At 34.3% G+C, this 23,713-nt stretch overlaps 1 protein-coding gene across 1 annotated transcript; it reads left to right on the forward strand.

Annotated features, from left to right (window-relative positions):
• Positions 1 to 13,576: 13,576 nt before the first annotated feature.
• Positions 13,577 to 19,693, forward strand: LOC149960436 (uncharacterized). Its single transcript, XM_090162193.1, has 9 exons — positions 13,577 to 13,650; positions 14,784 to 14,867; positions 15,360 to 15,634; positions 16,066 to 16,246; positions 17,286 to 17,432; positions 17,886 to 17,996; positions 18,232 to 18,405; positions 18,468 to 18,734; positions 19,501 to 19,693. The coding sequence occupies exons 1-9, from the start codon at positions 13,617 to 13,619 to the stop codon at positions 19,617 to 19,619; spliced, it is 1,392 nt and encodes a 463-aa protein (XP_090018319.1). The 5' UTR covers positions 13,577 to 13,616; the 3' UTR covers positions 19,620 to 19,693.
• Positions 19,694 to 23,713: the final 4,020 nt, after the last annotated feature.

Below are 23,713 nucleotides of genomic sequence, written 5' to 3' on the forward strand. Positions count from 1 at the left end.
GAGAGGAATTTGCAAATGCGAAGGACGCGAGGGGAATCCAAACTTTAATTGGGGAATGACGAATGTGCCACTCCGGCTAGAGCACGCCTTTGGGCATTTACTCCCTTCCCTCGCGATGTTGTATCAGAAATATATACGTTTTTCACTTACGAGAAAAGGATCATGTTTCCCACTTTTTTCTAAAAACGTGTCTGAATTAAGGAAACTATTATAGAGTTTCAATATCTTTTTATAAATATATTTTTCATGTCTTTACAATAATATTATTATAATAATATTTAATGTCTTTATAAAAATATTATTATAATATTTATTGTCTTTATAATAATATTTAATGTCTTTATAAAAATATTATTATAATATTTATTGTCTTTATAATAATATTTAATGTCTTTATAAAAATATTATTATAATATTTATTGTCTTTATAATAATATTTAATGTCTTTATAAAATATTATTATAATATTTATTGTCTTTATAATAATATTTATTGTCTTTATAATAATATTTATTGTCTTTATAATAATATTTATTTTCTTTATAATAATATTTATTTTCTTTATAATAATATTTATAATGTCTTTATAATAATATTATTATAATTAAACACTCTTTTCATTTCATTTCATTTCACAATATTTATTATGTCTTTATAATAACATTATTATAATATTTATTATGTCTTTATAATAATATTATAATAATATATATTGTCTTTATAATAATATTTATTATATCTTTATAATAATATTGTTATATATATTACGTCATTATAATAATATTATTATATATATTACGTCATTATAATAATATTATTATATTTATTACATCCTTATAATAATATGTATTATGTCTTTATAATAATATTATTATAATATTTATTATGTCTTTATAATAATATTATAATAATATTTATTATGTCTTTATAATAATATTATAATAATATTTATTGTCTTTATAATAATATTTATTACGTCTTTATAATAATATTATAATAATATTTATTACGTCTTTATAATAATATTATAATAATATTTATTGTCTTTATAATAATATTTATTACGTCTTTATAATAATATTGTTATATATATTACGTCATTATAATAATATTATTATATATATTACGTCATTATAATAATTTTATTATATATATTACGTCATTATAATAATATTATTATATATATTACGTCATTATAATAATATTATTATATTTATTACATCCTTATAATAATATGATATTTAATTTTTACGACTGCGGTGGATACTTCTTTCGTAAGCGGTATATATTATATACTTTTGGTTGTAGCAACCATCGACGATTGGAATAAAACAAATCGTTCTTCTTCTGGCACTATTAACTCGTTCTGTTCTTTAAGAACAAAGTTTTCCCCGGTTTCTTTAAAATATTTTGTGGGTTAATGGAATGTACCTCTCCGGATGGCGACGGTGACTCACGACACAAAATGATCGAAAAAAAATTACCTGAAATTACTAATGAGACCGTAGACCCGTACAAGCTGAACCCAAAAAATTCATTTTTTAAATACATACGGAATTCTAAACGTAAATTTCCATTTCAAAAATATTTTTGTTGATGTCACGATTTTTCCCACGGGTAACAATACTGAACCAGATTGGTTCGAACGTGTATGCTTAAATAGATGTTTTTACCTACGTAATGTTTTTTAATTGTATATCATTTAAATGAAATTAAAAAATTCCTAATGGAATTGTGGGCTATTTGTGTTAAGTTCGTTATACAACATTATAATAACGTTATAGTCTAATTTATAATTCATCAAATATGAGGAAATAATTAATAATAATTTCATTAATAGTTAAAAATTAAAAATTATTAAATTAAAAGTTAAGAATTAAGAATTAAGAATTAATATATAATAGTTAATATTTAATATTTAATAGTTAATAATTAATTGTTAATAAATATTAGTTATTAGTTAATATTTAATAGTTAAAAATTAATAGTTACTACTTTAATAATAATAGAATTATTAACTATTAAGTATTAACTATTATTTATTAAATATTAATTATTAAATATTAACTATTAACTATTAAATATAAACTTATAGATTTAAGTTAATTTTTAACATAAAAAATAGGAACGATTTCAGTAAGTTTCAAGTAAATTATGATACAAAACCAATGTTTCTTAATAAAATTAGTTACGGTAGGTTAATATTATCTCTATTTAGCCTCTAATATTAGAATTTAGTCAATCTGTAGTTTTTAACTAACCAAAAAGTTGGAGGGGGCAATTACATTAGTTGCTCCCTCCAGCAAACCATTTCTTAGCTTCTATTCAGTGGCGTAAATACGCCAATGCAGCCAATGCGGTGCATTGGGGCCCACCCCAGTCATGGGGCGCATAAACTTTCACTTAGTCAACTGTCTGATCGGCGGTTTCACGAAAGAACGCCGTATACTAGTATATTTTTATAGAGAGTATTACCGTGATGTCATTATCAGTGCCGGACTTAGAGATCCTGGGCCCCTAGGCAGATAAGGAGTCTGGGCCCTTTTTTAGAAATATAGTAAATTTTGGTAATTGTAAAACAAAATCTTCAACGCAGTTCAACCTAGCAATTTCTAAAATTTTAATTAAGATTGATATTATAGGTTCATGCCTTCGTTAACGGTACTTAAGGTCACTGGATGGTCCCTTCCAAGGATGGGCCTAGGTGTACCTAGACGGAAATTATGACGATATTGGCTCAAATTATCATTTTAAAAGCATATACAGTTTATAGAACCTCAACTGTGTTTAAATTTCAGTCTTTTCCCGCCAATTTACATAGTAGTAAAATGTGCACGTGCATTCGGAGAAGCTACACTCCATTAAAAATTCAAAACTATTATCCAGACCCCTTTTCGTTAATCTTTGCCCACTCCAACTTCTAGACCGTTCCTACGCCCCTGCATGTCACAGGGGCCCATTTTCTTATCTAGCATTGGGGCCCAATTTTCCTAGCTACGCCACTGCTTCTGACGCAATAACGAAAGGCAACCCTTTTGCGATCTTTCGTCGTGGAGTATAGCAGTTACTTTCAATAAATTTATCCCTTATTTATGAACCTTTGAAACTACCTTATAGTTGCACGTAATAAAATATCGCAACATTAAAAATACTGGATAAAATGAAATACATTTAATATGTTATTTCATAAATATTTTTAGATGATAAACCTGTACCAGATAAAGTGAATTTATATTTTTTGTACGTGTACAATAATTGTTTTTCGAAACCCCTCGTTACATTTTTAGAGCAATAAAGTGAAATGTATTTTCGGGAAAATATTTTGAAATTCAATTTACATCCTCTTCTAAAGGATGACTTCAAATAGTACTTTTAATCCTACAATAACATGTACCTCTTTTATAAAGTCTATTAAAAGAATTGTAACACCAAAAACGCGAAGAATAAACGATATTCGTACCCTTCTTAAGGTATCATTAAAATTTAATAACCCTTTTCGAAAGTGTCCCGTGGTGCTCTCTCAGATTTTTCTTTTTCCCCCGGGTAAAACTAAATAAGACAAAAAGTACCTATTGCAAAAATATCTAGAAAAATTTCCATTTCCTGTTAGTTTCAACATGGAGGAACGTTAAGGAGTCGTATTGAATGTAACAAAATATGAATAAAACACTTATATACCAGATGGTGACACTTGCAGCACCTAAATTGTTTTAATTAGACGAATAGGTCTTAGGTCCGTATTTACAAGACGAAATGCGTTCATGGACAATAGTATAGTTGTTCGTCTTTGTTATACATGTAGTATTATCGTTGCAATTACAAAGACGAAATAGTAAGTTTACTTTCGTTTAAACATCGCATTGCGTCGTCGTGTAATCTGTCTCACTCAAAAATGAAATAAAACAACGAAAGTGCTGCCGATAGCTCTGCCAATCTTGGCTTTGGCTCTGCTATAGGAGGACATAAAAACCAGTTGTTCAAAATCTAATATTTTAAAATTTTGTTTGGCTTTTAGGTGCCTAATTTTTAAGTCACTATTTGCGAAACTCGAATCCTCACGCGCCATAAAATACCCAGTATTTACCCCCTTTTGTCAGCCCCCAATCTTCCGCAGGTAAATCAGTTTAGTCAAAAATCAAAAGTATGTCAATCGGACCTATTTCGTAATGAATGTTACTAGCGAAATACAAGTTGAGAGGGGAGAAGGGAAAGTATGCCTTGGGGAGGGAAGGAAGTTAAAACCAACAATTAACACCTCCTAGTGAGGAACGGAGGAACTAAGTAACAGCACTGGTCAAAGTTAGTGTACTTTTTTATTTTTCGTCATTCTGTGGAGATGCTATCGCCATCTACCTACGATATAATACCATAGACTAAAAAATATTCAGAAAGGTGACAATAAATAGTCTTTTATGTGGTCGATCTCGAGTCGAGCATTCATTAAACCTTTAGCATACGAAAGTACATGTACAGGGATTGTCACACTTTTGGTAATTATGTCACTTTTGGTTAAGTGTGGAAAATGATTTACAGCACGACTCCCTATTACTTTGAGGTGTCAACATTCAGAGAACGTGCAAAATATTACTGCTCCAAATTGGGTTTGTTTGTGTTTTGTGCTTACGATATAACCTTTATAAAAAAGGTTGGAATTTGTTTTATATTATATGTATATTATTTATATATATATTATATATATAGTTCATATATTTAATAAACATGTTAGCTTTAGGTAATTTTATAAACATTCAAATTTAGATAGTTTAATGAACACACGTCATGGAAATTTAGGTAATTTAATGGACACATGCAAATTTAGATTATTTAATGAATACATGGCAATTAAGGTAATTTAATGAACACATGCAAATTTAGATTATTTAATGAATACATGGCAATTATGTAATTTAATGAATACGCGTAACGTTAGGTAATTTAATAATTTAAAATTACGTGTAACTTTAGGTAATTTAATGATTTGGGTACATTTGTTCGAATTTCATTCGTCCGAACGGTGGTACAAATGTCCGAATGATCATTTGTCCGAATGCCGGAAAACAGGATCGTATGTCCGAAAACATATTTCATTTGTCCGAAAAATTTATCAAAACTTTTGTTGGTGATTTAGTCGTTCAATTTATGTTAACTTTACTGGCGAATTTAATTTGTTCGAATAATCGTTTGTCCGTTTTTTCGAACATTACGAATTGGTTTTTTTTTAAATATTGTTAATATAAGAAAATAGTAACATTAACGTGAACCTAACCTAACCTAACCTAACCTAAAATATCCACAACATTGATCGATATTAATACGAATATGAAGTAAAATATACAATATATAGATATAGCAGCAATTAAGAAAAAACAACTTGAACAAACAACGATATTTACAATGTAGTTTTTTATTTTTAATTCTTGCACTAAAAAAATTCCGGACCAAACAAAACAGCAATAAGAAATACTAATTTAGCGACAGAATTCGGACAAGTGATGCTACCGATTCGGACGAATGAAACAAACAAGTTGTCCAATTCGAACAATTGAAACATTTGTTATTTCGGCGGTTCGGACGAATGAAATTCGAACATTTGTTCCACCGTTCGGACGAATGAAATTCGAACATTTGTTCCACCGTTCGGACGATTGAAATTCGAACATTTGTTCCACCGTTCGGACGATTGAAATTCGAACAAATGTACCTACCCCAATTTAATAATCACACATGCACTTAAATATCAACATTGTGACATTTTTTAAATCTATTCCGTCAGGTGGAATTGGCATAATATTTCCTTCTGAGACTGTAATGAGCTATATCCCTTTATTTTGACTGCCAATGGCCTCATTATACGGCACTCTACGTTTAGCGAAATTAGCATATAGTTGACAAAGGTTGACGTGAAATTGGAGATAATGATCTGGGCGTTGCGAGCAATTTGGACGTTGAGTCGTTCCGCTACACATACCACTTGCAGAGATAATCGACTTAATTAAGGGAGTTAAAAACTCGGTTAAAACCACGAATGTATTTTATACTTTAGGAGGATGACCATGTTGTAACGATCCACCGGCCTCAAAGCTGAATTTTCCCACAGCACGAGAAGGGGATCAGGATGATAAAATTAGCGAATAAGTAGATTAGTCCATTATGAAAAGGGATCAAAAAGCTAAACCCGAAACAAATTTGAAAAAAATTAAAAACTTACTAATAGCTCGTACCGATAGGTCTTCGAGCGAACAAAAATATGCATAAACTGGGACCAAATAGATCCTCGAGTGAAAAACTAAATTAAATTAAATAAAATAGACAGAATTTCCAACGGTAGACTGGTTTCGTCTTATTTGGGACTCGTCAGTACCGTGCGGGAAATCTGGCTTGCGACTATAGCACCGAGAAGAAAAACCTAAACAGTAACATAACTAGAGTGTTGTCGTCTGATACGATTTTGAAAACTTGTAACGTCACAGCTGTAGTATTAATAGTGGCCGCCATGACAGTTACCGTTTTTTATCAATAGGCAAATTACAATGGTGACGTCGCAGGGTTTCAGACGACAACACTCTATAAGAAACCGGTTTGAATTGATGGACTTTGCAGGGGGAGAGGCGTACATCTCATGGGGTGGCGGAGTGGTTAGCGCTTTCGCACTGGGTGAAAACTCGGAACTACTCCTTCCGCGTTGAGTTTGCAAGTTCTCTCCCCACTGGTTAAAGGGGTTTTTCACCGAGTTCTTCGGTTTCCCCCTTCCATAAAAAACTTGTTGAGGTTAACGGTAATAGTTAGTGTAGAGAGCTGTTGGCTCGCGTGGCATGAAGGGCTTGGGACCACCACCCTACGCATTGTAACCCGGATACCTGTTTAAAGGCATTATAAGTCGCTAGATGACTGCATGGGGCCTAAGGTGATTATTATAGAAGACCATGAAGCCGGTTGCGTGAAACTCTCAAAATCGTGTCAACATAGTAATTCTTCTTAAAGAGAGTATGAACTAAATTACCTCTTAAAGAGACTTTCAAGGGAGAGTTGTGTGGGGGTTGAAGTATCCATTTAAAAACGTCACTCGGTCGCAGTTCGTCGCATTTAGAAAGTTACACTCTGATGACGTTTCGGTGACGTTTTTGAACTGACTCCCAACCCCTCACACCTCCCTTGAAAGTCCCTTTAAACTTGGTGGCAGAAATGAGAAATTTTTTGATCCACTATACAAATGTAGCTCATACCAGTGAACTTTATACTTACTACCATTAGCATATCATAAGGTCCCCATAAGCAAAGGTCTAGGCCAAATTTTTGACGATCACATACCCGATATTAAGAGGTAAGTATTCAAAATCTGCACCTGATAGTGGCCACATCCTCAACTAGGCATTTCCCCAAATGAGCTTCGCGCTTTGCATGATGAATGCGTAGAAGCCGTGCGCGAACGTTTTTAAACTTAGAACCTCGCGGGTAAAATCTCCGCCGCCAGCCCTTAGCACCGTAGCCAAGGCTTATTCACAATTTTATCGCTTTAAAACTTAAAATTAACACTAATCTTTGCAAAACGATTCATCAGAAACTAAAACTGGCTATTAGAAATAAGAGAACTGTTTTCTGAAAGTGTTTATTTTTCAAATTTAAGATTTAGACGCGTTTGGTGTGGCATTTATCAATCCGAGTGCGGCTGCTCTACCAAGTAAGAGAATATTTTAGATGTAGAAATTTTGAAAACGAAGATATCGCTACTACCCTATCGTCGTACGTTAATTTTCTTATCTCCAGGACAACGCAGTTAACATGGGTCCCTATGGTAGACATTTGCTTATAATCTATCCAGCCAATAGACGCTTCAATAAAACATCTTCATGGATATTGCCAAGAAGTAATATATCCGAGAGACAGGATCTGCATTTATACCGTTTATATAGTGCTTGTTGAATTAAAGGAATTTTTTCAACGGTACGAAACGCATCAAATGTTTCCTTTTAACCAGGTAGCTTTTTTTGACATAATAAAGCTTAACAAAAACACGACGTTCTATTTACAGGTGAAAAGTTTCCATTATTATATATAAACAGTAACTTGCAGATCCTGGCTCTCGGAAATATTACTTCTTTGCGATTTCCTTGGAAGATGTTTTATTTAAGCGCCTATTAAGCGGTTGAAAAACTTTGAACTTATTTATTATTCAGGTGGGTGGAGTTAGCTCGAATATTCTTAATCTTAAGCCACCCACCTTACCGATAATTTTAAAAAGGGAAGGTTTCTAGGATCGAGAGGGGATGCAAATCAAGAAAGATCCACTTTGGCAAAAAACCGAGGTTCTTGACTTTTTATCGACGCAAAATGGAACGAAAATATTATGAAGTAAGATTTCTTTCGTTTGTATTTCGCTTAATCTTGTCTAAGGTGAAGGTCGTTGGCCAGTGTCCAAGCCCACACGAACCACATAAACGCCTTTTCTTTAAAGATTTGATGGTGGTAAATTCCAAGGTTAAAAAAACTCCGGATGCTTTTATGGAGAATATTTTTTAAACACTTAAGATGGAAAACTTAACCAAGGCCAGCGGCGTAGTAGTTAGGAGGGGCATGGGGGCAGTGCTACCCCCAAATATTTTACCGGAAGGGGCAACTAATACATTTAACCCTTCAATGATTTTTGGTCAGTTAAAAATTTAAAATTGACTAGTTAAAGACTTATTTTAAACATCTCTACTACGTTGCTAGTTTTGAATAAATATTGTACTTAATTCTTTCAAATTGTACTTGAGATTTGATAAACTTTAATCCATGCTATAATCCATGCTTTAAACTATTTATATGTTAATTTTTTATCTTAATTACGACCATTTAAAAATTTCTAAAGGCCAAAAAGGATGTATATCTTGGTCGTTTTAGTTTTAAACTTTTTTCCAGATAATTTATTTAATTACACTCTAGAAGGACTATGTTGGGAAGATTTTTGGCATTATCACCTCTCCGTCACCCTAAAAAAATTAATCAGCCCTGTATCTTCAATACAACCACGGCCAACTTTGATGTCGCTCTATAGCGGCCAACCCATTCGTTGAAATTTCTATGTTAACATACGAGCAAAATATCTGTTTTTATTTTTAGAATAGTTTTGCATTGAAGCCAATATAAACAAGTCGGTCAAGCCCGTAATATTACCTCTCCTCGGAGGATATATCCAGGTGTCGTCACACACCACTATAACTGTATTTACACGAAATCTTGTTCTATATCAATTAAACCAAAATTTCATACTCTATTAAATACGCTTCCGATAAAGCTGAAGGTCTAATTTTCGATGAAGCGTAATGAGTGTCGGTGGTTCTGTGGTAGAACGTCCGCCTGTCAAGCAGGCGGTCTTGGGTTCGAAACCCCCCCGATGCGATCGTAAATTAATACTAAGACGAATACCGTGAACAATTGGTGGAAACCCTGCCATTGGACGTTGAGAGGTTGCCATAGCATTCAGCACCCGGTCCGTCTCAAAAGTCAATAAGAAGTAGTTGGAAAAAAACACACCCATGACAACCGGCGTTAACGAAAACAAAACCAACCAACCAAACTCAACGCAATCGTAAATTTATCCGTTAACGCTTACCGACACACGGTGGTTTTGCCAACCTTTAAACTGCTAAAACGGTTATTCGACTGCGTACGCAGTGATTACCCTTTGGCCCGAAAATGCGAACGCGTTCGCAGGCCTGACAGACAGACCCGGTGGTTGTATAACCCCTCCTAGGGTACAAAGTCCCCTCGGAGAGGTAAAAACTGTACGAGTTCAGCGCCACGCTTGTTATAGAGTCTAGCTCACGGAAATTCAGCTCGAGATCAAAGTTGGCCGTGCTACAACTTACAATTTACAATTGCATCATCCTCCCAGGAAATCGCCAAGAAGTAATATTTCCGAGACCTGAAAGAGACTGTTTATATAGTGCTTGTTAAAATAATGGAAATTTTTCACCTTTACGCCAGCAACTAGCGTTCCCCATGGCGTTCCCTTTTACCCACAAGCACTATATAAACACTAAGCGCCTTTTAAAGCTCATGCCGGTGATGATGTTTGTTCTCCCCCCTCTCGTGCCGGGGAAAACTAGACCACGATGCATAGTCATAACCATAAGCCTATCATAAGGTCCCCATAAGCAAAGGTCTAGGCCAAATTTTTGACGATCACATACCCGATATTAAGAGGTAAGTATTCAAAATCTGCACCTCCTAGTGGCCACATCCTCAACTAGGCATTTCCCCAAATGAACTTCGCGCGTTGCATGATGAATGCGCAGAAGCCGTGCGCGAACTTAGACTCTCGCGGGAAAAACCTCCGCCGCCAGCCCTTAGCACCGTAGCCAAGGCTTATTCACAATTTTATCTCTTTCAAACTTAAAAATAACACTTATTGTTGCAAAATGATTCCTCAGACCCTAAAACTGTCTTTTAGAAATAAGATAATTGGTTTCTGAAGGTATTTATTTTTCAAAATTGAGATTTAGAATTAGACGCGTTTTGTGTGGGATTTATCAACCCGAGTGCGGCTGCTCTACCAACTAAGATAATATTTTAGATGTAGAAATTTTGAAAACGAAGATATCGCTACTACCGTATCGTCGTATGTTAATTTTCTTATCTCCAGGAGAACGCCGTTAACATGGGCCCCTATGGTAGACCTTTGCTTATAATAATCAGCTAGGCTAATACCCAAGGCACTACCTTAGGCCTAAGTCATCATACGACTTTTGAAGCCATTAATTCAGACCTTATGATAGGTTTATGTCATAACGTATAAATAAATACATTATTGATGGAATTTTAAACGAAATATTGGTCTTTCGAAGTGTTAGTTAATGATTGGCTTTAAAATACACTTTGTTTAAATCGTTCCGAATAATTTTGAGAGAAACTGATTACAGAGATGAAAATTAGTGTTAATTTTTAATTTACATATAAAGATCACAAAAAGTAGCTATGATTATTTCTAGAGTGCTCGTTCACCTCTTTATTATCGTAAACCATTTCGTTTCATTTTGGGTTTGCTTATGAAAGGAAAAATCGCGCTCGAATCAAAGACTAGAAAATGTTCTTAGTATAAGAAAAGAAAAACACCCTTCTGTGTATCAATTAGAAATGAAACCATGAAATATTATGAATTTTTCATGGTAGCCCTGTTCTAAGAAGCACTAAGCTGCAATTCAGCAGGTGTTGACGTTTCAGATTTCCACGCTTAAGAAAAAGAGCGATCATGCTCGGTTATCAAAAGGCCTTATAAGCTACATTCAATCAAGGGCGTATCCAGGATTTTATTTCAGGGGGGTTTTGAGGGAAAATTTCAAGGGGGGGGGGGGTGCTGACGGAAGTTTCGCTGATTTTTATTAGGCACCCCCCCCCTTAGTCATCAGCATTCAATTATTTTAGAAATAATTATAGTAGAAAGCGAACTGCATGACAGGGAACCCGTTTATTTTCCCCATGGAAATATTAGATATGTAAAATGCACTGCTTGTAACAGTAATTTCCGCAAGGTACTAATAGATTAATATTTATACTTAAACCTAATCGAGGTATGTGTCAGTAGTTTGAGAGATATCCTTTGCAGATTCTACTTCAACACGAAATTAATTCTCAGTTGGAATTGCGTTGGGTACAAGTCTCCGTTTTCCATTTAATATTTCTATATTCGCGTCTAAAAAATGGTCACTACAAATAAAATCGTTCTCTGATGGATGCCAGCAGGAAACTATACACTCTTTTACGCGCGTCTTTCCCCACATCAACGACCCTCCCACGATTTGCTCCACAGGCAGCTGCCATAGACGCACTGCACCTAGCTCTACCGTGGAAAGTTCTTTCCCCCAAAACCCGTTCTCTCGCGTGTAGCACGGTAATGGCGACTCCCATGAAACACGCGCGTAAAAGAATCTATAGAGGTATACACTTGGAATGTCTAAGTAGGGAACAAAGTGTTCCCTGGTCTAAGGTTCCATTGGGACGGTGATACGAAAGCGCGTCGAGAAAAAGGCGGGGCTTAACTACGTCAAGTGTAAGACGTAACACGATATTTCAAATTCATTGGCTCCAGGTTTGACGCAAAAAGAATGCGTCGTCATGGTAACACATAGGCGATCTTCCCGCGCAAAAAAGGCTTATAAAACGATGGATTTAAAAACCTCAATTTATTATCGTACTTAATATTTTGAAGTAATTATAGTGTTCTTCGCGAAATAAGCGTAGTGATGCCTAATTTCAGGTATTTGTATGGTTATAAAAGATATAATCAGGTAAGCTAAAAATATAATATCCATGACTAGGCTTAATGACGAGTTTTCGTCGAATTAGGGTAGCCCGGTAGCGAGGCGCGAGTTTTTCTCGTGAGTTTTCCCGCTTTAAGACACGCCCGTTTCTACGAGCTTCATCACGGCCGTAAAAATCTTCCTCAGACATTCCAAGTATAAAGTTTCCTGATGCCAGTTATCACGGCTGACGGCACTATTCCATTTTGAGAGTGTTTCGGGTTTACAGAAGTGAAAGTGTGGAAAATTTAGTTTAAAACAATTACAGGCCTATTAATAATGATATAAAATATTTAAAACTATGCCTACTTATGAAAAGATACGATTGTGCCTAATTTATAATTTCGAAAATGTGAAATGCACAACTTTTGGCCATTTTAGCACTTTTAATTTGTAAATACTAAACCTTTTAAGCCTACGTCGAATTCCGCGCTTGTTCTTTTTTGCTTTTTTTAGCCATCAGTAGATGTCACGAAATACGTTGTGATAATTTCGAATTGTAATTTCAGATGGCGCTTTTTACTGAACTTACCTCACGACTGCTAGTTCTTGCTTGCATGTTTATTGTTAGGCTTAGCCTATTTGCCGGGCACGAGGGTGTATTTTATTTTATACGTCTATGCCAAAATCTTTAAAGTGCGTAGGATTTTTATGAATGGTAGCGACATCTAAAGGCGACAGACGGTACTAACAATTTAACATTACTGTACGCTTTTTCCCCCTCATCGAAGCCATCGATGGGCATTACGAATAGTAGTGACATCTATACACGGCTGCCAGTTAATTATTTTTTTTAAATTAATCAATATCTGGTAATCTTCTTTAGGTGCTTCAAAGATGTAACTTAAAGTCACCGAAACAAAATTAACATTATTCATTTCCATTGTTGAAGCCATATTCTTTACGTGCTTCGTGACCGCGTGCTTGGGGAAAACAACGAAAACACCGATGCCATTTTGAACTGCATAGCTCGAAAATAATGTTCAATAAAAAAATCCATTATTAAGTAAAATCTATATAAAAACAAAACTATTTCTTGGCCTCATGAAATTGGGCGATTTTTAGGTGAGATTTTCGAGTCTCTAATATTGCCAACACCCATTAAACTCTTTGCTTGTTGGATGGCCGTGTGAGGACGACTACCAATCTCCGCAACGGCTGGTCGGAATACTTCCGCCACGGTTGTCCCCACCCCTGTCCCCATGAAACCCTCCGTTGGCGTGGCCGTTACACTTATCTCACTAAATTGTGTGCTGGTGTCTAAGGCCTTGGGTCGACACCGATTTGTGTCTATCAAAAAAAAACTCTTTGCTTGTTGTTAAAATAGTCTAAGCAATAATGGCTGCTGGACCTATTGCCGAAAGGAATCAAGGTGAAACAAATTTTAAAACAATTTTGTGATTCGTAGAGATATAATATAATCTTGTTTATGAAGCAGTTTTAATGTAGTATTTTGCCGTACTTGTTAAATTTGTCCTCTATCAATGATACATATGAATTTTCAACATGGTCAAAGGCTTAGAGTGCTAAATTGCGAAATTAACGTCTGCTATGATTTCTGCATGAATTATTTAACCAGCTTTGTTATCGAAGCTAGTTAAGAATTAATAACTCCTAAACACAGTGACTGGATTCAAAAGAGGTTCAATCTATTATAGCCCTCTCCAGCGCATTTTCTTCTTAACTCTGGAAATCACGGAAATTTTTGCTGGATAATCAGTGGTGCCTCATACAGTTTGTGCAGGCCCATTAGTTACATCTATCGAGGAAAGAGAGTCATTCTATTCGTTTTTGTAGTTATAAACCAAAAATAGTTCCAATAGCAGAACAAGGAAACCACTAAATCTTCTTACCTTCTTCATACTAGAGAAGCTGGGAGGAAGAAAGCAATTAGGGTAGAGATTTAATTAGTAATCGTGCTACCTTGTGTGATGGAAATTTAATTTGGGGCCAGTGGAGATAAAAATGGTAATAAGACTTGCCAGAAAAGGTATCACAGATTAAAGAATTGGAGGAAAGATTGAAAGTAAATTTGAATTTTTATCATAAAAAGTGAAATAACCCTTTATATAGAGTAGTATCAGTGCTACATGACGCAACGTCACCCATGCTTTTTCCTATAGAGAAAAAACGCGCCTAAAAAGGTGGCCATGTCCAAAGCTACGAGGTGATACTACCCTATAGATTCTTTTACGCGCGTATTTCATGGGAGTCGCCATTACCGTGCTACACGCGAGATAACGGGTTTTGGGGGAAAGAACTTTCCACGGAAGAGCTACGTGTAGTACGTCTATGGCAGCTGCCTGTGGAGAAAATCGTGGGAGGGTCCTTGATGGGGGGAAAGACACGCGTAAAAGAGTGTATAGACATCCAATCTAGGGGGTAGAATCTACATATTTTGGGTACTATTTAGGATAATTTTACAAAATAATTATATAATAATAGTTATTTCTTGGAAACAGCCATTATATTATCTAATCAAATAAAATCTAACAAATATTTCAGATGCCACCATTTATGTTGGTGGACTGGATGAAAAGGTATCAGAGACGATACTATGGGAACTCTTTGTTAAAGCTGGGCCAGTTGGTAAGATGTTATTTTCTTACACTAGGAATACAATCATAGTGTCTAGAGTTAGCAAATTTGTGTTTCTCCTCACCAATCCAAGTTCCTAGGGTAGGTGCCTCCTGTAACATAATTTCAAGCCTAAACACTTATCTAGTTTTGATACAATTTCCATAAATTAGGCTTACTATGCTGTTTCTGAAGTTTCCCCAGATTGGTTTTTTGAATAGTATTACCTTGTTCACTAAAAACTCATATTACCATATTAAGATTATTATAGTTTCTAGCTCAAATATATATCTTAAATAGAAATATGTTAAAGATGTTAAAATAATTAATACGTTATATTACGTTACTGATGTGATACTGAAATGCAAGAAATAGATTGGTACTTAAAATGAGATACACAAATACTTTTGTTGTTGTACAAATGCTCCCTCAGTTAATAAAGTTTTTTATGGTTATCTGATCAGACATAACAAGTAGCTAATATGGATTGTTATTTAATTACAGTTAACGTTCACATGCCAAAAGACAGAATTACAGGGCTTCACCAGGGCTATGGATTTGTTGAATTTATGGGGGAAGAAGATGCGGATTATGCAATCAAAATTATGAACATGATTAAACTATATGGTAAACCTATCAGGGTGAATAAAGCATCAGCCCACCAGAAGAATCTTGATGTTGGAGCTAACATTTTCATCGGAAATCTTGATCCGGAAGTTGATGAAAAGTTGCTTTATGATACTTTCAGTGCATTTGGTGTAATTTTACAAACACCCAAGGTTTGTATTTTTAATGTTTTTTAAACCTCATTGAATTATGTTTTGATAGTTAAGAGCATTAGTGTATGATCTGTACATTAAACTGTTTCTTAATCTTTATTTAACAGAACTGTTAAATGTTGTTTAAATAGTAAATATAGTCATTACTCTAGTAGCAGTTGTGAGTGTACATGTATAAATATTTTAATAGTGGCAAAATAACTAAACCACGATGGTAATTTTTGTTAAAAAGCTTTGCTCATTTGTTAAATGCTTAACTCTTTCTTTTTTGTGCTCATTTGATAAATGAAATCTTTTTATTTTTTGTGCTCATTTGAGAAACTGAAGCTGGCTTGGTTTTTGTTTCGCTCTTTATTTAAACTAAAATTTACCACTTAATTTAGCTCAAAATGATAAAAATCGCTCACTCTTTCTAACAATTTATTCAATAGATTATGCGTGACCCAGAAACTGGTAATTCTCGTGGTTATGCATTTATAAACTTTGCCAGTTTTGAAGCCTCAGATGCTGCTATTGAAGCTATGAATGGGCAGTATCTTTGTAATAGACCAATCAGTATATCGTATGCTTTTAAAAAAGATGCGAAAGGAGAGCGACATGGTTCTGCAGCAGGTAACTAAACTTATCACTAGTTAAATATGAAATTGAAGTGTAGAAAGGTACTGTCTTCTGTTGCATTGTAGAAATTTTGTTAATTATTTCGCCAGTTTTTTGGGATCATGGTTCTGTTACCCTAATATTTGTGGTTACAGTTTAAAGAAACTGAGAACCTTAGAAAAATATTGCTATTCAGCTTAGCTCATTCAAGTTTGTTACTGATTTTATTTTAAAGGTTTTGTGCTCTGTTGAGTCATATTTTGATGGTTTTAAGAGTTTAAAATGATAGGAATAATGTTAATTTTCCAACAGGCGACCTATACTTAAAATTGTTTCTTTTTAAATGAACATTGTTCTATGATGAGGCTACGGACTGACAGTACATTGAACATTAATTGATTAATTTGTTAAATTTTAAAAAAGCTGCTATACTTCATGACTTAGAAAAAAACTTTATTTTATTCGGAGCTTTCGGACCGTGGTCCTTCTTCAGCGAGTGACTGTTGTCCGAGAGTAGGGTTAAAGCTCAATGCCCAATGGTAGAAATATTTTGGTTTTGTATTCGTATTAAGGAATCACTTGTAACAGTCACTCGCTGAAGAAGGACCACGGTCCGAAAGCTCCGAATAAAATAAAGTTTTTTTCTAAGTCATGAAGTAGCAGCTTTTTTAAAATTTAACAATTTATAATAAACCATGGCTAAAAGTTTTAATATTTATAATTAATTGATTACTTCTTTGAACACTCTGCCAAATACATGTCACTTTTTGTAATGGAACCTTATAAGAGCAGTGACTTCACATGGTGCTCGGGAAAGAACAACTGCTTTTATATAGAAATCTATATAACGTAGATATTGAAAAATTGCATAAATGGTGCATGCAGATTACATGCATACTCGAATTTTTAGAGCAGGCAAAAAAACCCATAGTACTAGAAATTGACATGATAAATTATATTGACTGCCTCCCTGATTTTTGTATAAAATTTAATTATAAAATCTCCAAAATGAAAAGTAAATCTATATTAATGACTGATTTATTTCTATTTACAGAGAGATTGTTGGCTGCCCAGAATCCACTTTCTCATGCTGATCGTCCGCATCAACTTTTTGCTGATGCTCCTCCCCCTCCCATGATTACAGGAATGCTTCCACCAATGCCACCACCTCCACCGCCTCAAATGGCTGGCATGATGGCAGGTAAAGGAACTTTCTTATATAATGCTCTTTACCAATTGAAGTGACATAGTAACAATAAGCATGACACTTCCCATGGTTTTAATGCTAAGTTTCTTACCAAAACTTTTTTCGATATTGACACTCTTGCCCAGCTCCAACTTGACAACTATTAAATATCTTTCAACTTGGGGTGTAGTAGATTGAGAAGATTGCATTGTAATAATTATGATATTCTATCAGCCTAGAATGTAGAATTTTAATTTTAATTTTACATCAAACGGTTAAAGCTAGGAAAAATAACTCCATAATTTTAATTTTCATCTAACACCTTATCAAAACTAACATATTTACCAAATGCATCTGGTGCCCCCCCCAAAAGAAAACTTCGATAAATTTGAAAGCTTTAATATACATTCCATTTTGGTATTTTTTAATTTTAATACTTTTTTACTGAAAATTTCCTTTTTAACGTAGGTTTACCACCTGGTACACCTATGCAAATGGGAATGCCTCCTCCACCACCACCAATGAGACCACCCGGTGCCCCACCCATGTTTGGTCAAGGAGCACCACCTCCACCTATGTGTAAGAATTTTTAATAGTATTTTTAATATGCTCAGTTTGAAACAAAAAGTTGCTTGCTTAGTGGCGAAACTGTTATAGCTGAATTAACTCTGAAATCATTATACTCTGAAGTTTTCAAAAATTCATGCCACAATTTCTTTTTAAATTAATATAAAACAATTTTTTTTTAAATTTAAATGAGTTTTAGGGTTATCTTAAGTAAATGTTTTCTAGAAAATAATTGTTAATTTTTTAGCGATGCCAATGGCACCACCTCAATCCAATACTATGATGCAGCAAATGCAAGGATATGGAGGAATGCAAGCTACACCTTCTCAGCATCAATTAAACCTTAATGCAGGTGGTATGGTAACTACATCAGCATCATCTGGCCATATGGGTATGGCACCACCACCACCTCCACCAATGGGCGAGTTTCAGTTTACAATTTAATTTTTTTGTTTCTTGGTTATTAATTTTTTGACATCATAGGTATGCAGATGTTCCAAGGGCAAGGAATGCCAATGAATGCCCAACAAATGAGAATTCAGACTCATTCTGGCATGAACTTCATGCAACAACAAATGCAACAGCAGCAAATGCAGCAGCAACAACAAATGCAACAGCAACAACAGATGCAACAACAACAAATGCAGCAGCAGATGCAACAACAGCAACAAATGCAACAGCAGCAAATGCAGCAACAGCTGCAACACCAACAAATGCAGCAGATGCAACAAATGCAGCAACAACAGTTTGGTATGTTTTCTACTTATTAAAAGGCTGCACCGGTGTTTGAATTTGACTTCTTTCACGTGCTAGTTTCCAAAATAGCAGGTGTAACCTTTCAAATGATTAGTACTGCCATCTGAGACTAGATGAAGTAAGCGCTGCCACAGCTTCATGCTATAGGATAAATTCTGAAAAACCAGAGGCTAATAAGAATCTGTTTGTGCATAAAACCTCAACTTTTAAATAATTCCTATCTCCATCGTAAAAACCATATTTTGTTTAGATGGGTTAAAGCATTATGAGGAATGTAAAAGCCACTTTTCATGTGATGAAGTGAACCATTTCCGTGCAAAATATTTTATAAACAATTATTAATAGCCTAATTACGAAACGCCTTAGCAACTTTTAAATGATTCCTATCTCTATCGAAAAGAAAGTAAATTGAAATAAAATGAAGGGTACATGTTTAGATGAGTTAAAATAGAAAATGTAAAATCGTCCATCTTAGACCAGTTTGTAATATATCATTTTTGAGTTTTAGTCCATTTGTGTGATTTTAAACAAAATAATGTAAAAGTAAAAAAAATTGGCTGCCCATGAAACCTAGAGTTCCAATTGTAGTTCTGAAAAACCAAACAATTCTACCTTAACTTTAGCGTGTGCAAAACGGATAACAATGTCAGTAAATGCCATTTTTGGAGTGTTTCAATTTAAATCATGTTATCATTGAAGAAACAAAAATGATGCTCCTCTTTTTTTGCAGGATATTATTATAATAAGCTTTTTTTTCCAGCTGGACGACCGCCACCTCCAATGGGTCCACCGCCACCTCCGAGAGGACCACCTCCTCCTCCACAACAGGGAATGCATCAGCCTCCACCTCCACCACCTCCAGGACCGCCACCAACTTAATATTAATTACTATATCAATTCCATTTCATTCTGTACATCATCAAACTATAATTCATATTAAAGATTTTAATCATGACTAACTTTAGAAAACCAATAACGTTTTAAATATCACAAATAAACAAGAGGGGGGGGGGGGTTAAAGCATTGAAAGTCCCAAATTAGTAGAAAGATTTTACTTTGGTACATTTTCAAAGTTTGGTATAAGTACAGCGTTGAAAGCATACGTGACAAATTATCATTAATCTTACAAAAGTAAATTAACCAAAAATGATTAAGAATAAGAGCTGCTTAGATGGTACCAGCGACATGAGACTATAAAACATCCAACAAGTTTCAAAAATATTATACAATTACAAGTGGAAGATGTTTTGTACCACATTCTACAGATTTTGCCATATTACGAAACTTAAGTAGATACATTCTCTCTGAATCCATTTTCGATGCTCCCCTGCCACTCTAGAGATATTGAGGTTATTTGATTATCAGATTATAGGCCTAACCAGGCCTATTTCATACCATAATTCATTTTTTTTATACTCAAGTAAAATATTGAATTTAATATTTTAATCTGATTTTCAATTAAAATATTGAATTTAATATCTTAATCTGATTTTCAATAAAAATATGAAATTTAATATTTCTATCCCATTTACAATTAAAATATTAGCTTGAATGATTTAATATTTTAACTCCATTTACAATTAATATTAAATTAAATACTTTAATCCCATTTACAATTAAAATATTAAATTGAATGTTTTAAACCCATTTACCAATTTTCAATGAAAATATTAAATTGAATGAAAGTAGATACATTCTCTCTGAATCCATTTTTGATGCTCCCTTGCCACTCTAGAGATATTGAGGTTATTTGATTATCAGATTATAGGCCTAAATGAAATTTTCGATTGTAAAGGGAACTCGTTTACTGTGGAAATCCTTCAAGAAACATTTATCTGTACCGCGCGTATCCATTTCTCAGCTTTCTGGCTTAATAATTACTCACCCTCACGACCTCGCAAATGCCCTTAACTCTCACTTTACTAAAAACTCACCGGTTGATCCGGCAATGATTCCCTATGGTCCGGACGTTGAAAATGCATTCCATTTTACGGAAATTCTCTCTCATGATACTTTTTTGGAATTGAAGTTGTTATAGACCAATAAGGCAACTGGTCCTGATGGAATACCAGCGAAGATACTAAAGGGTGCAGCGATACTTTTAGTTGATCCTCTAACGCAGGGGCGTAGGAGAGTTCTAGAAGTTGGTGGGGCCAAAGAGAAACGAAAAGGGGTCTAAAGAATGGTTTTGAATTTTTAATGGAGTGTAGCTTCTCCGAATGCATGTGTACTTTTTACTTCTATGTAAATTTGTGGGAAAAGACTGACATTTAAAATCAGTTGTGGTTCTGTAAGCTTAATATGAGTTTAAAATGAGCATTTGAGCCTTTTGAAAATTTCAACAGACCAAGAAGTTGGAGGGGGCAATAACATTAGTTGCCCCTCCCAGCAAAATTCTAGGAAGGGGCATTGCCCCCCCTGGTTCCTACGCCCCTGCTCTAACGAACTCATAAACCTTAGCTTCAAAACTGAATATTTTCCGACTGATTGGAAAGATGCTAAAATCTGTCCTTTATATAAAGGTAAAGGATGCAAGTCAGACCCTAGCAACTATCGTCAACTTGCTGTTCTTCAATCCGTCTCTAAAATACCCAAACGACTTGCTCATAAGCAAGTCTTATCTTTTCTTCTTGATTCTGACCTACTGTACCGCCTGCAGTCTGGATTTCGAACAAAGCATTCCACCATTACCTGTATTGTTAATGTAGTTGAACAAATCCTAGATGCTCTCTCATGAGGAAAATTTTCTGGAGTGGTGTTCCTGGATATCGCCAAAGCCTTTGACTCAGTTGATCATACCACTCTCCTTTCTACCCTCCGTGGACTTTCATTTTCTACTGCTGCTTTAAACTGGATACACTCTTATCTTTTAAATCGAACTCAATTTGTGGTAGTTGATGGTGCTTGGTCGTCTTTGGGTACCATTAATATCGGTGTTCCTCAAGGCAGTGTCCTCGGCCCATATCAGCGACATCCCAGATTGCCTTACTAATAGCTTGGCTCACCTATTTGCTGACGACACGGCAACGCTCACAATAGCTGATGACCCTTTATCACTAATAACATCTATGGACAATGATGTTTGTAATATTATTGCCGGGTACGATGAAATTAAACTTTATCTTCAACCTAAGAAATCGACCTTCATGTTATTTGGCTCTAAACTCAAGCTTCGACCATTTGAAAATATACACTCACTTCCGCGATCTAAAATCGACCGTGTTGCTCAAATGAAATACCTTGGCATTCAATTGGATGAGGGTCTTTCATGGTCTAATCATGTGGATTATCTTTCAACCAAAGTTAATCGGAGGCTATGGTGCATTCGTTCCTTGAAGCCCTTCTTGGATGTACCCCTTTTGAACTTGATTTTTAAATCGATGGTCAAGCCGTTATTTGACTACGGCGATATACTATATCATTCAGCCTCTGTCGCTAATCTAAATCGCCTTCAAGTGTTACAAAACCGTGCGGCTAAAACTATCCTGGGTTTATCAAGACGCTCCTCTGCCACGGCGGCTCGTCATTCAGTTAACTGGCTAACCCTCTAACAAGAGTATCTACTTCACATGTACATTTTTATGTATTAAATACAAAATAATCTAGTTCCTGAATATCTTCGTGACCATTTTCAACCAATATCTAACCATCAGCAATACAATACAAAAGTATCCAAATATGGCTACCAAGTTCCTCTCATGGCCCCTACGCTTCGAAATTCTAGTGTGCGATGCCGCGGTATTAAACTGTGGAAAATCTTTCTCGTGTGATTATTGACACCTCTGCTACTTTAAATCAGTTTCATACTTCTATACTAAATTTACACCGTGACACTCCAATAGTTTAATTATTTTTTGTTCTTGTTTATTAAAAATATCTCTGTATATTTCCTGTACATTTATTTATTTATTTTTATCTCGTCTAATAGTATCACTTTTGTTGTTCTATCTATATCTATATGTATGTATATATATGTGTATATACATATATGTATATATATATATACATACATACAGGGTGTTAACTGAAAATGGACCAGGGCGAAAATCTCACAATGTGTTTTAGCTACGATTTTGAAATTTTAGGGTGTTATAGAGCGCTCAGGTGGTCAACCAACTATGAAAATGTCAATGACCTTGATCCATGTCTTCAAGGTCGTTTAAAAATTAACGAGAACCGTAAGAGCTACGAAGTTGGTTCCAATTAGAAAAGTGTTCCCCGTCTCATTTTATGGCTAACTAGCTTTAACTCGATCTGATTTGCGAAATAGGAAGTTGAGCAATGTTAGGCCAAAATCAAGGTCGTTAAGTTGAAGACATGGTTCAAGGTCATTGAAATTTTCATAGTTGGTTGACCCCCTGAGCGCTCTATAACAACCTAAAATTTCAAAATCGTAGCTAAGACTCATTTTGAGATATTCACCCTGGTCCATTTTTTATTTAACACCCTGTACAGATATAGATAGAACAACAAAAGTGATACTATTAGACGAGATAAAAATAAATAAATAAATGTACAGGAAATATACAGAGATAAATTTAAATAAACAAGAACAAAAAATAATACCATAATTCATTTTTTTTATACTTAGCAGTTTTGTGTTTGTACACATTTGTTCCTAGTACCAATCTGTTTAATACAATTTTCAAGTAAAATATTGAATTTGATATTTTAATCTGATTTTCAATTAAAATATTGAATTTAATATTTTATTCTGATTTTCAATTAAAATATTAAATTTAATATCTTAATCTGATTTGATATTTTAATACAATTTTCAAGTAAAATATTGAATTTGATATTTTAATCTGATTTTCAATTAAAATATTGAATTTAATATTTTATTCTGATTTTCAATTAAAATATTAAATTTAATATCTTAATCTGATTTTCAATAAAAATATTTAATCTTTCTATCGCATTTACAATTAAAATATTAAATTGAATGTTTGAACTCCATTTACAATTAAAAT

The sequence above is a fragment of the Leiobunum rupestre genome, chromosome 1 (genome assembly GCF_980474605.1).
Source record: "Leiobunum rupestre chromosome 1, qqLeiRupe1.1.hap1, whole genome shotgun sequence".
In the NCBI taxonomy this organism is placed as follows: domain Eukaryota; kingdom Metazoa; phylum Arthropoda; class Arachnida; order Opiliones; family Sclerosomatidae; genus Leiobunum; species Leiobunum rupestre.

What these genes read in the sequence shown, in the direction of transcription:
- LOC149960436 (XM_090162193.1), top strand. Translation starts at nt 13,617, where the DNA reads ATGGCTGCTGGACCTATTGCCGAAAGGAATCAAG. An exon ending in TAATTTTACAAACACCCAAG is followed by an intron (nt 15,635 to 16,065) that starts GTTTGTATTTTT and finishes TTTATTCAATAG; the next exon opens with ATTATGCGTGACCCAGAAAC. An exon ending in ACCACCACCTCCACCAATGG is followed by an intron (nt 18,406 to 18,467) that starts GCGAGTTTCAGT and finishes TTGACATCATAG; the next exon opens with GTATGCAGATGTTCCAAGGG.